General features: G+C 37.5%; 1 protein-coding gene across 1 annotated transcript; it reads left to right on the plus strand.

Moving 5' to 3' along the window:
• Positions 1-249: 249 nt before the first annotated feature.
• On the plus strand, positions 250-14,489 carry LOC119781374 (dysbindin-like). The gene is made up of 4 exons (XM_038281786.1): positions 250-718; positions 10,670-10,819; positions 11,889-12,038; positions 13,273-14,489. Exons 1-4 carry the CDS (start codon positions 676-678, stop codon positions 13,575-13,577), a joined length of 648 nt encoding a protein of 215 aa, XP_038137714.1. The 5' UTR covers positions 250-675; the 3' UTR covers positions 13,578-14,489.
• Positions 14,490-14,719: the final 230 nt, after the last annotated feature.

Raw genomic sequence — 14,719 nt, forward strand, 5'->3', positions numbered from 1 at the left:
CTGCAGTTCACTTTTAATCAGCTGCAGTTATACTGTAGAAAAAGGGAAGTGGGAACCTTTGAGCAAAGCAAATGATGCCTGCAATGTCATTTTCTCCAGATTTAATGTGAAAAATCCTCTTCTGATTCTGCTGACCCCTACAGTGTTCAGTTGGTACAGGCCACAATGCCTCACTCATCCCCTTATCGTAAACACACACACACACTCTCACACACAGCCCCCATCCACCACCCACCTCCCCACACACATAAATCACATCTAAGCTGTACAGCTTCTTACAACCCTACTTAGCCAGTCTGACAGAGTGACTAAGAGAGTATGTGTGTCTGAGTTTATATGTGTGTGTGTCAGAAAAGAGTCGGCAAAGCAGCCTAGATTAGAGTGAGAGTCAGTGAGAGGGAAAACCTGGGGTAAAAAAACAACTTATTGGACAGAGGGGAAGGGAGGGAGTCAGCGAACACAGCAAAAAGGCAGAGCAGGGTAAAAAAAAAAAGATTAAGGGAATTTGAGCTTACGATCGTGACAGTTAAGGGTACCAAAGTCAGGAGAAATGCTTTGACTAAATGATCATCCACTACACTCACATCAGCATCTTTTCCTGGAACCTTGACAGGAGAAAAAATACACTCTCAGTCAAAGGTAAACAGTCTTCAGCCAGACTTATATCGCTGGATCATGTCATCTACTGGCTCGACAAACCACAACAAGCATTTGGCACGTGAGTAACCAATATTTCTATTTAGTTTTTATAAATGTAGCCACAGTCAATTGGCATTACACTGATCTCAAGTTCCTTTTTTCCTATAATGTTCTTACACTGCACTGTTGCTCAATTGTATCTGGAATTATATGTATAGCCTCCTCTTTTGAAACAACAGAAAACATTTAAATGAAATTTATATTAATGCAAACTTTGAACAGCATCTCCTGTAATAGAATTTTTAATGTAACCTGGGAGCTCATTGATACAACTTTAAATTAATACTGACTGTGCCATCCTAATCCTTCTATCTAAACTGACAGGGGTTTTCTGTGTTATGTAATACTTCCAAACCTTCATTGGTAAGAAAACTAAACCCTAAGGCATCAAATTCTTTGCCCCAAAATATAAAAATGACATATGCATGGACTTAACACTTCCACTCCTTATTAGAAGCACATAAAACTGTCATGGTCTGTCGACTCTGGCATTTCTAAATTAGCCTGACAACCTTGATGGTGGTGCAACAATGTCGAAGTAGATGAGATTTAATGAGTGTGAAGGGATGAGAACTACTTCTTTAAGCCTGACAAAGCTAATGCACAAAGGGTCCTGATATGAGGACTTAAATACCAACCTCCTTCTTTCACAGATTATGCACTTTCTTTATTTTTAATTCATTAAATTACCCTGGAGTAACTCTTTTAGTGTGGCATCAAGAGTAAAAATGGGGTTTTCTACCTTACTACTTTAATGAATAATGAAGTACAAGCTTTAATGTATACAAATACTTTGTATACAAATGTAGTATTTGGAAACACTGAAAGCCCTGTTTTGACTTTCCCATATTAGGAACATTGAGCATGAGTGGAGGTTATCTTCATATTTAGCTTTAGGGAAGTTCTTTAATGGCTTGGGGAAAGGAACTAGTCTGGTAAATCCAACTTAGTTCAGACACTTAAAATGTCAACACTAGGATGCTGAGATGAGGTGAGACAGTGAGCGGCATGTTGATGGTGATGTTTAAGACATTTAGCATGGCCACATGTTTGTATGGCAACCATGTTATTATCCTTGGATTATGTTTCCTACAGCATTATATAGACTACCATGAGTGCTGGTTAAAGAAAAAAGGAGCAGAACAGCATTCATGGCCAGACTTGATTTACTTTCTGCAATGTGGCTGTGGGTTTATGGATATGTGAGAGCAGAGGGGGCAGACTCAGGGGTTGGTGGGGTGGTGGCGGGTGTGGGTGCTTTTGCGGTGAAGTGATCTCACTTGTAAATGATTTATGTTTGATGGACTTCTGTGGCTACAAGGTGTTTGAAAAAGGAGTGCTTGGTCCGATAAATAGGGGTAGTAATTACAAAAATAATACACAGCAGAAAATAGATAGGTGACATAAACATGGGCATCACAAGGGGTGGGGGAGAGAGTGAAGGAGATAGATGGCCTGTCAGATTAAAGTGGCCATGCAGCATAACAGCCTTAGCTGCTTTATTAGACACACACAAGCTCTTAAGTTGTGGTTTTGCTGGAATCAGAGAGATGATCATGGGATTTCTAGCCACTAACCACAAGGGAACTGAATGCTACGCCATGTGACTCACAGGTTCAATAGGAACATTTGTTCCCTGCTTTTAGTGCAGTGCCACACTGTGAGGTATAACTGCAGCTCTAAATGACACAGTCAAACGTTATTCATTCCAGAAAAAAGGAAGGCTAGTACAAAGAAGGGAAGGGGGAATAGCTGCTGTAAAGGGAAATAGCAACATAGACAGATATATTAATTTATGCTTTGGTAAAAATAAAGAAACAATCTGGAATATTTGAGAGACTGCTTTAAAGATACAAAATACTTAAAGTTGGGCTGTTCAAACGTTTATGTGGTTCAGCTTAACAGTTACCGTTTGCCGTCCTACCCATAACTCCTGATCTTATGCTGCCTTAAACTCCTTGATATGAAAAAATAAATATGTAACTGGATGAACCTAAAAAGGATCCTGTACCAAATTGAACATACAGTCATCATGAGCACCAGTGTTTTATTGATTTGGATCTTTTAATGTACATCAGAACTTTTCCTCTTCTACAGTGAACTGATTATGTAAAAATGTTATTCATATTTAAACATGGGGCTCAATTTTCTGTAAATTAGAACATCATTGAAAAATTTTTATTCAGCATCTGATTCGACTAAGTCAACAGAGTGATGTTTTCAATAGTGTTGCACCGATACCGATACCAGTATCGGACGGGGCCCCGATACTGCCCTAAAATGGTGGTATCGGTATCGGCGAGTACCAACAAATAGGGCACCGATACCATTTTGAGAGCCAAGGGTTTATTCAACTATTGTCACCCACTCCTGGTAGTTCTGAGAGTTCTGAGAGAAAGTTCTACTGGATTCACTTTGTATTAGATTTTTTCCTGCTTCACAAAGGTAGGCAGCAGCTTGACAAAGCCATGATGGCAATTATTTTACATTATTATGGTATCGGTATCGGCCGATACCGCACAGCCAGGTATCGGGTATCGGTATCGGGGCCAAAAAATGGCATCGGCGCATGACTAGTTTTCAAGCCTTTTTTATAATTATATATGATTTTGCCTTTGCAGATATTAAAAAAAATGCATTCTTTAAGATTATTATATCAGAATAATTAACGTTTCTAAAACAGACGGTATTTCATTGAAAGTAATAAATTCCTGCTTAAAGTTTGTTTTACTCAAAGGATGCTTATGATCCCACAAATGAGTCCCACTTCATGTATTGAGTAGGATTGTAAACTGGTTAAATCTACTGTGTTTTTCTCTAATCCACATAGTAAAATATATAAATCCCTTTAAATATTTAATTTGCTGTCTCCTGAGAAGTTGCCACATTTCTGTTCCCAAATTTGCCCAGGTTTTAGCCATCGTATCTTAAATATTCCACTGTAATTAATATAAATTGGTTTGGATGTTGAAAATAAATACATTTCAACAAAGCTTAAGCCTTCCATGAACTTGAAAGTGCTAAAACAAAAGATTCATCTCAAACTTAGATAAGAAGAATTTTTAGGAAATTTAAGTTCAGTCAGGTTGGGTGGAGGTTTGTAGAGGACCCCAATGCAGAGACGGAATGTGAGGTCATTTCTTGCAGATTTAATAAGGAGTGGTGGCAACAGAAGCATAAATCCAGAAATAACTAATTCAGGAAAACAGGAACCACACTGAAACACATACGTTAGGGAGGGAATGAAGAGAATCCAGCCCTCAGTAACTGCAGAGGAGGAGTATAAATGCCAAACAGATCAAAGAATGGAGTAATCAACTGATTGGGAGCAGGTGTGGAGAGAAGGATCTAGAAGGGAGAGCGGTGAAAGGAGAATGGCACAAGGGGGCAACAGAGAGTAAACAATACATAACAACTCAATGACAACCAGAAAACAGCTAGAATGACACAAAATGGAAATGAAAGCATCCATTCATCCATTATCTGACACGCTTGTCCCAATTGGGGTTGTGAGGGGTGCTGGTGCCTATCTCCAGCAGTCAATGGGCGAGAAGCGGGATACATCGGAAATTAAACCAATTAGCTAAAAAACACAGAATGACATAAATCAATATGTAACTGAAAACTCTAAAAGAAAACTTAAACAGAACCACAAAGTGCAGAATCATGACGAACAGATTATACAGTACTAGTTGTCTAACATGGTGGTTGGCTCATGCTTAGGTTTTGTTCCAGTGCTGCTGTAATAGGAACATTGCGTAAAGTTTATGGAGTAATAAAGTTCAAAGACTTGCTACTAGTTTTTCAATTTACCTTGAAGTTGCTGGTGAAGATAAGATTCTCAGTCATCCAGGACATAGTCATTCCAAAAGGGTTAAAAAAAAATCCACTGGACTTTGTTTCCAAGTTTGAAGACGTTTCGCTTCCCATGCAGGAAGCTTTTTCAATTCAAAATGGCAGGAATCGCACTAAGTTCAAGGCTTTATAGAGTGGACCCAAAAAAAGGCCTTTTTTTGGCTTAGAAAACATGCAAATTGAGCCAGTCGAACAGTTCTGCCCCTTAGGAATGGGCAGTCGTTTGGCTTCTTTGTTAGCCTGCAATACCCAAAACCTGTCAATGTCTCTGAAAGGGGGTCTGAACATCTTGCATGTGCAGGTGTAAATTGGAAAAATACATTTGATAAAAGCACAATTGTTTAAATGGTTGGTGTTTGAAAAACCTTTTAAAAGTGAGGGATTCCCTCTGAGTAAAGACAAGAAAAGCCTTTTTGTCTTACAGAGAATAGTGCAATTCATCTAATATGCATTGAGGCCTCCTACAGGCTTTTTAGTACAAGAAAATAGGGAAGCTCAGAGGTTATCTAGATGAGTAAGTCTTCTACATATATGTTATCAACCCACGCAGTGACGAGCAGATGAGGTCACACAACTGATCCTGCATGTGGGTTGGACATGACCAGTGGTCATCTCATCTTGAGTAATGCAGTATGAATTTTAGATACATGGGCAGAAAAAGACAGCAAACAAGAGTCACGAAAAGAGAGCAGGAAGCCAACAGGCAGAAATGAGGTTTACATAAGCTGTGTAGTTTCATCATCATCAAGCCTTGTTTAAGCAGAAACACAGTGATGTCTTTATTCATTTCAGACTTTCCTCCCCTGCCTCATAATTCTGATGTGACATATGAATTTATGTAGTGAACAGTTCAAGAAAACTGAACGGCCTTAATGAAAGACAAACGTTTTAAAGGCTAAATGCCATGCAGTGTTCTTCTGCTGTATGGAAATATATGTAGGATGAGTGAGGTTATGTCAGGTTTTTAGGAATGCTTTTGCTGATATTTGCTGTTCAGGGGAAGCAGACGTTTAAGTTATTTTATTGGCATCCCTGAATTTTGTCTGGAGATGCCAATGATTTTGTTCTTGAAATTTCTAGTTTCAAATATCTCTCTGCAGGAGCTCGATACTCAAAGCAGGAGAGTGCTATCATGGTGGTGTAAACCCAACAGCGTTTATTCTTTTATTATCTGTGTCACTACAATTTTATATTTTGAGCTGAATAGATGGACTTTAGATTTCTTTAATATATGCTCTAGTTTTTTTAATCACTAGGATAAGAATCACAGAGCAACAGTAACAGAAAACTCGATTAGTGGCTATTTGTATTTTTTGTGGTGCAGCAGTGCCATGCTGGGCGAATGCCATATCCTCTGTTTCATGAACCAACAGTGTATTGAAAAAATTAATTTGGCGATATGTATTGTGATTTTCGGCAGCCCAATATAATATCAAACTCTCCTGGTACAAAAAAAAATAATAATTTTTTACCTGAAACTATGAGGGAAAATTGGCTACCTCTTAGGGCTGAACGATTTTGCCAAATATCTAAATTGCGATTATTTCTAATCAAAATTGCCATTGTGATTTTATTTCAATTTTCTTTTGCACTAACCCCAGGCTTATAGATGTTTCACCCAGGCTTTTGATTTTTGAAAGCTTGCTTGCCCAGAGTCCATTGTTGCAGGACTTTACCTCAACTTTTGTTTAAAAAAGTGTTTACTTCTACTTGCATTGATCTGCTGCTAGCTGCAACTCTCACTACCTGTGTAGCGACAAACCCACTTCAAGTGCTATATCACCATCTAAATGGCTGGAGGGAGAAATTTAGTTTCTTGTTAAATATGCGATTTGAAAATTTAATTTTATCAAATTGCAATTATATATTGCAAATGCAATTATTTGCCCAGCCCTACTACCTCTGCACCCCTACTCTGGTAGATGGCGCTGTGGAGTTCCTTTACTGTGTGGCTCAGTGCAATATCTGTAGTTCAGGCAGTCACAGTGGAAGAAGTGGACTGACTCAAACCCCAAACAACATGGATAACAAATTAACTAAATTCTCAATATCTTCTGATTAACATATATAGAGTTGCTTTTTTATGTATACATTAAATTTTGATGGAAAAAAATATTGCAATACATAGTGAGATTTCATTATCGTGGTAATATCGTATCATGACCCCAATATCGTGATTTGTATCGTATCGCAACACCCACACCAATATTCATCCCTACCATGTACAACATTCTAATTAGACTGGAGCCCTTTCTCAAAATGTGTACTTGTGCGTTCTCAGGTGCATGTGTACCTGTGAAATATCATCAGCCTCAGCCCCAGTACTGTTCCAATTCACAAGAACAGCAGACTGAGAATGGATAAAATCCCCAGATGTTGTTCTTGTCCCTTTTGTTTCATTTGGGAAAATGTTCAATTTATTTGTGTTTATCTGACTGTGTTAACTATTATTTCCCCAATAAATGAAAAAAGTAAGAATTTCTTATCTAGAGACTATTAATTACAGGAGGTGAAGTGCAGCTCCAGACTAGCCGAGTGTGTGGTGACGTCATAAGTACACTTGTGTCCCAATTGACCCATATTTATGCTACAGGCTCCCATTCTCCCCAAGTCCATTCTTTCCTGTGTTCTTCTCAAGAACATACTGTACTTGGCGAGAACACGAGTCCTTACTCACGTTCTTATGAATTGAGAAACGGCCTAATTTACCTACGAGACAAGGCCGCGGGAAGTGGGGGTGCCGCAGTGACCCACAGAGGCGAGAGGGACATAAAAAAATTATATATTATTTTGCACAGTTTATATATTTCTAATGAATATTTTGTGAAATGATTTTGCTTTTATTTGTATTTGTATTTTAATTTCATTATTTTAAGGCCCAATTAACACAAGTTCATGGAAGTTATGATGTCATGACAACATCAAGTAAGTTAAAGCATGGTATTCTGCTCGCCGCAGCAGACTAGTAAATTTACATAGTCTAATAACAGAAACGAAGGGGGAAATATGGCACAGATATGCATTTCGGATTTGTCCGATAATGAGAAACTGTGTCTCCACAAACTTATAGCGCACCTGAACATTTGGACACCTGTAACCAGGGAGGGCACCCTGCCTGTAGCTCAAAGTAAGAGCATGGTGTCGTGGCACACTTTCACATCTATTCGTGCAGTTTAGCGCAACCATAGTATTGTACTGTAGAGTGTTATTTTGATCTTGTCTTCATTGTGTAATGAGAACTGTTCAACAACTTTTCAATAGAAAAATAATACAATTATTTCCTTGTGCTTTGCGTAAAATGATTTTGGAGCTAATAGTCATGTGTGACACAAACAGAGCGACTAAGGTTCAGGCCAGCTGACCAAATCTACGTTGTTATGGTGTTATTGTGAAGTTTCATTAATTAATAGCGCAAAATTCACCTGAGAACTGATGATGTCTGTTTGTTACAGACCCTGGTTGCCTACACTGAAGTGTATAGAACAATAAAGTAGGGAATCTTAATCTATTTATTTATTTGCATTTATTGTATTTTAAATAGGCCTATAGGCTTATAGGTACTTTGTCTGAAAAAAAACAAAAACATTTTCACAGTACCCCCTGTTCAAAAGTTCTTACAGCGGCCCTGCTATGAGGTGTTTCAAAGATACTGTTTCTAGTGTTTATAAAACGGCAGCCCTTGATTTCAGCTTCATTACCAGGTTTCTGCTGATATGAACGCAAGGGAGTAACTGTAATTAAAGTTGGTTGGGACATTCTAAGGGAGGGGGATGATGGACATACAGTTACTCAACCCGAACGCTTTCATTAGGTTTTTGTATTTTCCAAAAATGAGCTCAAACATATATTTATTGAATTCTTTCCTATTGTTGAGAACACAAGAGAACCATAACACACTGCTTTTTATATTTATAGATGATAGAGAAATGTCTTTTGCTGCATTACAAATATAGGGCCCAAAAACATTTATGTATGAAAAAAAATAATAAATAACAGCCGATTCCAATGCCAAAATCGATATATATTGATATAAATAAAACACTGACTCTAAACGCTCTGAACACAGATAGCTACACCCAACCTCTGTTACCGTTGGCTAAAGTAAATGAGCGGGAAGGGCATATAAAGCGAAGAATATTGGTGGGGACTGTCCCCATCAGTCCTTCAGAAAGTTACGCCTGTGTGAATGACACACTGAATGAATTGGATGATCAGACTGAAGGCTGTTGGAGAAGAGATATGCTTAAAGTTGAAAGAAAGTAGCTCTCCAGCACCGGACTTAGGCATTCTTAGTCTCGACCTTCCCCTTTAATAACTATTCCCACATACTGTATCTCAGCTTAACAATCTCACACTTGCAAAATCATTTGGTCTCGCAAACTATATTTTAAAATAGCTTTATATTTTAACCTAAAACAAAGCTAGTGTTATCTATTGTGATAATGCTGAAAGTGATAATAGATGTATCTCAAAAATGTATCCATCCTGTTTTGCTTTTCTTTTATCAGACCATGGGAGGGTAGAGAGGTATAGAATGATCTCCCCCCCAAAAAAGGGGATTAGCAAACTATTTTCCAGTTGAAATTCAAAGCTTCATCATTAGATAGGCTGACTCTCATCCTGATCCACACCTATCTGTAAAATTCTCAAGTGAACAGTGAAATTGTAGCATAATGCTAACATGAAATCTGCAAAAACTAAAGATTAGACTGAACCAGTTTGTTTTCTTCCAAGTGTTACATGCATGTTGAGTTTGTTTGTTGTTCAATTGTTTATATTGAAAAACTCACAAAACTTTAAGGCAAGATTTCCCCAAACTGCTGAAACATCAGACACTGTCTATAACATTTTTTTTTGTTCCTGGCTCCAGAGACAGTTTGAATGACAGAATAAAGGCTGATGGTTAATGGCTGACAGTGGACACACATGATTTCCGATCAGTCAGAGAGAGAGACTGGCACATTGACAAGCTGGTTCTCCAGAGATGGAGCCATCCATGAGGGGACCATCACTTTGACACACTGCCGCTCCAGAAGATTGTTTTCAACAGGAGAACAAAGAACCTGAAAATCCTTTATTTAAAAAAAAAAAAGAATGTTCACGTAGTGAATCTGTCTATCCAGGACATCATGTTAACAAGAGATGCATTATGGACAAAATTATTGACTGATAAACCACAATGAAGGCATAAATACATTCATCAACTAGCTGAGGAAAGTGATTTAAGCTCATGTACAAAACATGGGTGACATAACTGAAAGTGTCAGCTTAGGAGCCAAGGGCAGTCACTGTTTGTGCTGAGGACACAGCATGCTCATACAACCACGGCCTGTCAGCTTAATGAATGTCAGCGTCTTACCCAACCATGGATTTGGGACAAATGCTATTTCTAATACTATTTAATGTTTTTTTTTTCAACACACTGAAATAAAATAGACAGAATATTGACATATAAATAAAAATCTTTTAGGTTTCATGGAATTACAGTGGATGTTAAAGGAGTTGAGTGTGAAATTAATGATCACCACTAGAGGTCAGACTAGATTAGTGTGTCATACAGCAGCAACAAGGACTAAATCGTCACAGCACCATCACCATGGTATAATAACATTTAAGGAGGAATCAGTTTCCAAAGCATTGTCTGACAAAGCTGCAAATTTACCTCTTAGTCATGATGCTCAATTGGCCTTTATTTGGGTGTTTGTTGTTGTTGTTTTGTCAGAACCAAAGGTGTGGCAGCAAGGTAAAGGGTATCCTATGAGGTAGAGCTGGACAGGTTCTCCAAGTTAATTAGTAGCAGGAAGGTATTTAGAGACCAAACGTTTTTAACAATTAGCTTCCATTGAAACAGACCTCAAGGATAGTTTCCAAATTAAACCAGGAATTCCCTTTGATGCATTGAAGCACATGCACAGACACACCCAATTATAGTTATTCCAAGTAACTCTTACACAATATTTGATTTGAATATATTATGTAAGAGCGGGTTGCAGAAAAAAAAAATGGTTTCGCAACAGAGTAACTTTTAAAGTTGAAGGCCATAAAACTTCTTTACTGACAAAAAAAAATAAAATACTGAGGATATTTCTCTTTCTTTGTGTTTTTTGATGCTCAGCTGAAAAGAACCACTCGCAGAGTTTTCTCAACAATGATTCGGCTCAGCACTTGAAGCTAAAAGACAGACAACGGTTCTTTGAAGAGGTCTACCAGCATGACATGGACAACTACCTGCCCTCTACTCACCTACAAGTTGACTGCCGGAAACGTGAGCTTTGTGTACTCATAAACTAAGTGAATATTTATTTTAGGAGAAAGAGAATAAAAAAAAAATATATCACCCTCTGATTCAAATATAAGTCCCTTATATTTCATTGGCCCTTATATTTCAAATATAAGTTTCTTATATTTCAAGGCTCAATATCATTGTCTACAGGTTGTACAAATACAATGCTTGACAAATGAATTCCCACGCTAAACAGATTTTCACATTTTATCACCTTTCAACCCCAAAACCCAGGCTTCCTCTTTTGTGTTCATTTCATTTCAGAACACAAAGTAGTAAGGATCATGCATTTTAAATCGGACTCATTTTTATTGCTTAGGTTAAGCTTTGTAAAATATTGCAAGTTCAATAAAGCAAGAAAAACACCAGCTGTGATTTTTAATATTCTAGTCTTGCTATAAATTCTTATTCGGATGTAGGACTTACTTTGATTGAGCCGTTCCAAAAAATGAGGGCTTTGCTTTCCCCATTGATCTGGTTGTATGTTTAAGTTAATTGTGAACTTGCTGGCAGAGTGTTTTTTTTATTTTTTAGGATCAAAATATTTTGAACTTCATTTATCTTTCCATCAACTCTGACCAGCTTCCCTCTCACTGTTATAGCAGAGCATCAGGACGTCACTAGCCTAACAAATAATATGCCATCTAAATGGCATATTATTCAAAAAGAGCGGTTAGAGATGGATTTTAAAGACAAAACTAACAGATTTGACAGAAAACTATTTAGAACCAATCAAATAACTACAGATGTGAAATTAAAACTTTTACTTAAAGAAGAGCTCTTACAACAGGCAGTTGTTTTACCATTAACAATATAAACAGCTCTTTAACCTGACAATCATGCATCAAAATGTCTGATCAAAATGGTAGATGGTCTATCAATCAATCGATCAATCGATCAATAGATATATCTACTTTATTGATCTAAAGCTGGGACATTAAGGTGAAGCAACAGCAAGACAGGGAAATAAAAAAATGAAAAAGTTATAAAAGGTTTATATATTCATATTTTTTATATACATTTTGTTTTTCTATCACATTTTCGATTGCAGCCCCAATGGGCAGTATTTCATCCATGGAGGTGAATGTGGACACTCTGGAACAGATGGATCTGATGGACATATCGGACCAAGAAGCCCTTGATGTTTTTCTCAACTCGGGCTCAGTTGGTGATGAAGGAGCCCTGGCCTCTCCACTTCCAGGTGCAAAACAAAGAAAAACAACACATGTTCAAACACTAATTTGGTAGAATAATCTGAATGCATGCTGTTTGTTCAACAGATTGAATTTTATTATTGATTCAACCTAAAGCATTTTAGCAGAAATGCAGTGTAAGAAGGTTGCAACACACAAACTGCAGAGATAGCTTAAGTAAGACCAGAGAAAAAGAAGGAGGTGTAACTAGGCCACCATTCCCCTAAGAATCCAATGTGAGGAAATCTGTTTGAAACTATGGGAGACACTACACCTACCCCCCCCAGGGAATCAAGGTAAATTCAAAATGCCTTCTACAGGCCAAACACAACAAAGACAACGTTAGAAAATGTGACAGCCAAGTAGCCTCTAAAAACATTTTTTTTTCAATGAAGGCTCCAAGAATCTCTGTTACGATCTGTTTTTCTTTCTAACAAATAAATCAAATATCATGACATCTTAAATTTATCACTGTTTATTTTTTTTATCTTTGCAATTTTGAATATTTCCAACCTTTTATCAAAGTCATTTTAAAATGAAAAAAAAAAAGTTATATTTCATCAAAGGAAGATTTGGAAGAAATGTCAACACTAGAAAAATGGGGAAACGTGTAAACAAAGTTGCAGTAACTTAATAGCAACAGGTTATATATTATCCTTGAATACTACAGCAACTTCGAAATTAATTACAACAATCAGTCCTCTTCAGCTAATACCTGAAAACAATTAGTCATGTTAATGTAACTCATCTGATTTACCTAAAGAAGAGAACAGTTTATAAATCTGATCAAAAAAATAATTTTGTTTTATGCTGAGATGGTTTGGTCCTCTATTTCACACCTGGTTTAAAAGGCTGATGCTTTTCCTTTTACTGCTACACAAAAACACAAGCATATCTCACTGGTTCTATTGTCTACTTGTGTGTTAGAGAATTGTTGGAAAAGATGCCATTATATATCAGACCAAATTAGTAGAGCTGTTGTTTCTTTAAAATAAAACAACAACAAAAATATGGAAAATACCCAAATCAATGCAGCAAAATGTGCTACAATGTGATTAAACCAAGGTTTGATTACGCAAATAACACAACATAGAAACAAAAGAAGTTGTAGTAGCATTGTGCTCTTGGATTATTTTTTTATTATTTATATAATTTTTTTTTTTAAGGAACTAGAATTTATTCTTAGGTTGATGAATGTACTCCAAGCCTGATGAAACTGATATAAACATGTTGTACACTTAGTTATAGATTGTAAGAACGATGAAGACGAAGAGGACGAAGAAGCTGAGGTTGTCTACAAGGAACGCGCACCTCTCCAACGACAAAATGAAGTCTACCGGGGCTCACAGTCCCGATTCGCTTCAACATCATCCGGTTCCAGCGTGACTAGTGCAGGCGGCGCTGAAACGCCAGTGATTCAGTCTGATGATGAGGAGGTGCATGCAGACACCGTGTTGTTAACCTCCGTTCCCTGTTCAAGAGATGAAGAAACAGAGGAAGAAGATGAAGAAGAAAAGTGTGTCTCAAAAACTCATCAAAACAACTGACCCGTATTCTTCCCCCTCTGCTTTTGGATACTTTTCTTATGAGCTGAAACGCCCAGCATGGTTGGGTCAAATGTGATTAGTTTTGTCTTTTGAAATGTGCATTTTTCTTTGAAAAGTACTAAATGACCCCCCTTTTGTTTTTACAAGTGCTGTGTCACATCAATGGATAGCCTCTGGACAGTTTGTTTTTAATATATAAATCATTATTTTCTTCTGCACAAACATGTGCTGGTTGACGAAAAAACCTAATTTAGCTTCACTCTTCAAACTGCCAGAAGGGAAACCGTAGGTCTCTTATAGTTCAGTTTCTCAACAGGTCTGTGAAGAACTACAAAAGCATGGCAGTGCAAATTACACGCATGACCTTGTTTAAGCAAGCATCGCACATGGAGACAGCACTTAAGGATTAGGTAACCTCCCAGGAAAGCTTACACAAGACCTATACTGCAGCCCATTCATTTGTTGTATATTCAAATGCAGTCCATATTTTTTTTGCAGAGTTGTGGGTCATACCTGTGTATGAAGTTTTATATAATATTTTTGGTGTTTTTGCGGTCCTCTCCACAAAAGAGTTGTACAAGATCCACGTGAACACGCAGTTATCAGCATAACTTGCCTAACACCTTTGAGAACTTTTGTCCATTTTTCTAGGACTTCTCTTGTATTTATTTAAGGATTTGCAGTTTAGCAAACAGTATAAAACAGGCAGCCCTTTGTTTAAAGAGCTCAAAGACTTAAGCCAGAAAATATGCAGTTAATTGGGGCGGTCTGCACATATTTCGAAAACTGGATTTTTCACCTGGACTTGAAAACACTAGAAGTTATTGGATATTTGTTGAAATGAACAAAATGTTATGTTTAAATACTGTTTGTCTGTTTTGTGGTCTAAAATAAATGAGCAGGAATTGAAGATTTGGTTTTCTTTTTGAATTTTATATAAAAAATAATCATACACCTCGTCTCCTGCTTTATCAGGGACCGATTTGGGTTTGAAACAGTTTCAGTTGAGACTCCCAGACTTCCCTCTCACTAGACACCTCCTCCAGCTCTACCAAGTGAAACCAAGGCGCTTCTAGCTCAGCTCAGAGACATTACCCTCCAGCGTGTCATGGGTCGTCCCATTGGCCTCTCCCGGTTGGAGC

Source organism: Cyprinodon tularosa, unplaced genomic scaffold, assembly GCF_016077235.1.
Source record: "Cyprinodon tularosa strain WSP-4 unplaced genomic scaffold, ASM1607723v1 ctg176, whole genome shotgun sequence".
Lineage (NCBI taxonomy): Eukaryota > Metazoa > Chordata > Actinopteri > Cyprinodontiformes > Cyprinodontidae > Cyprinodon > Cyprinodon tularosa.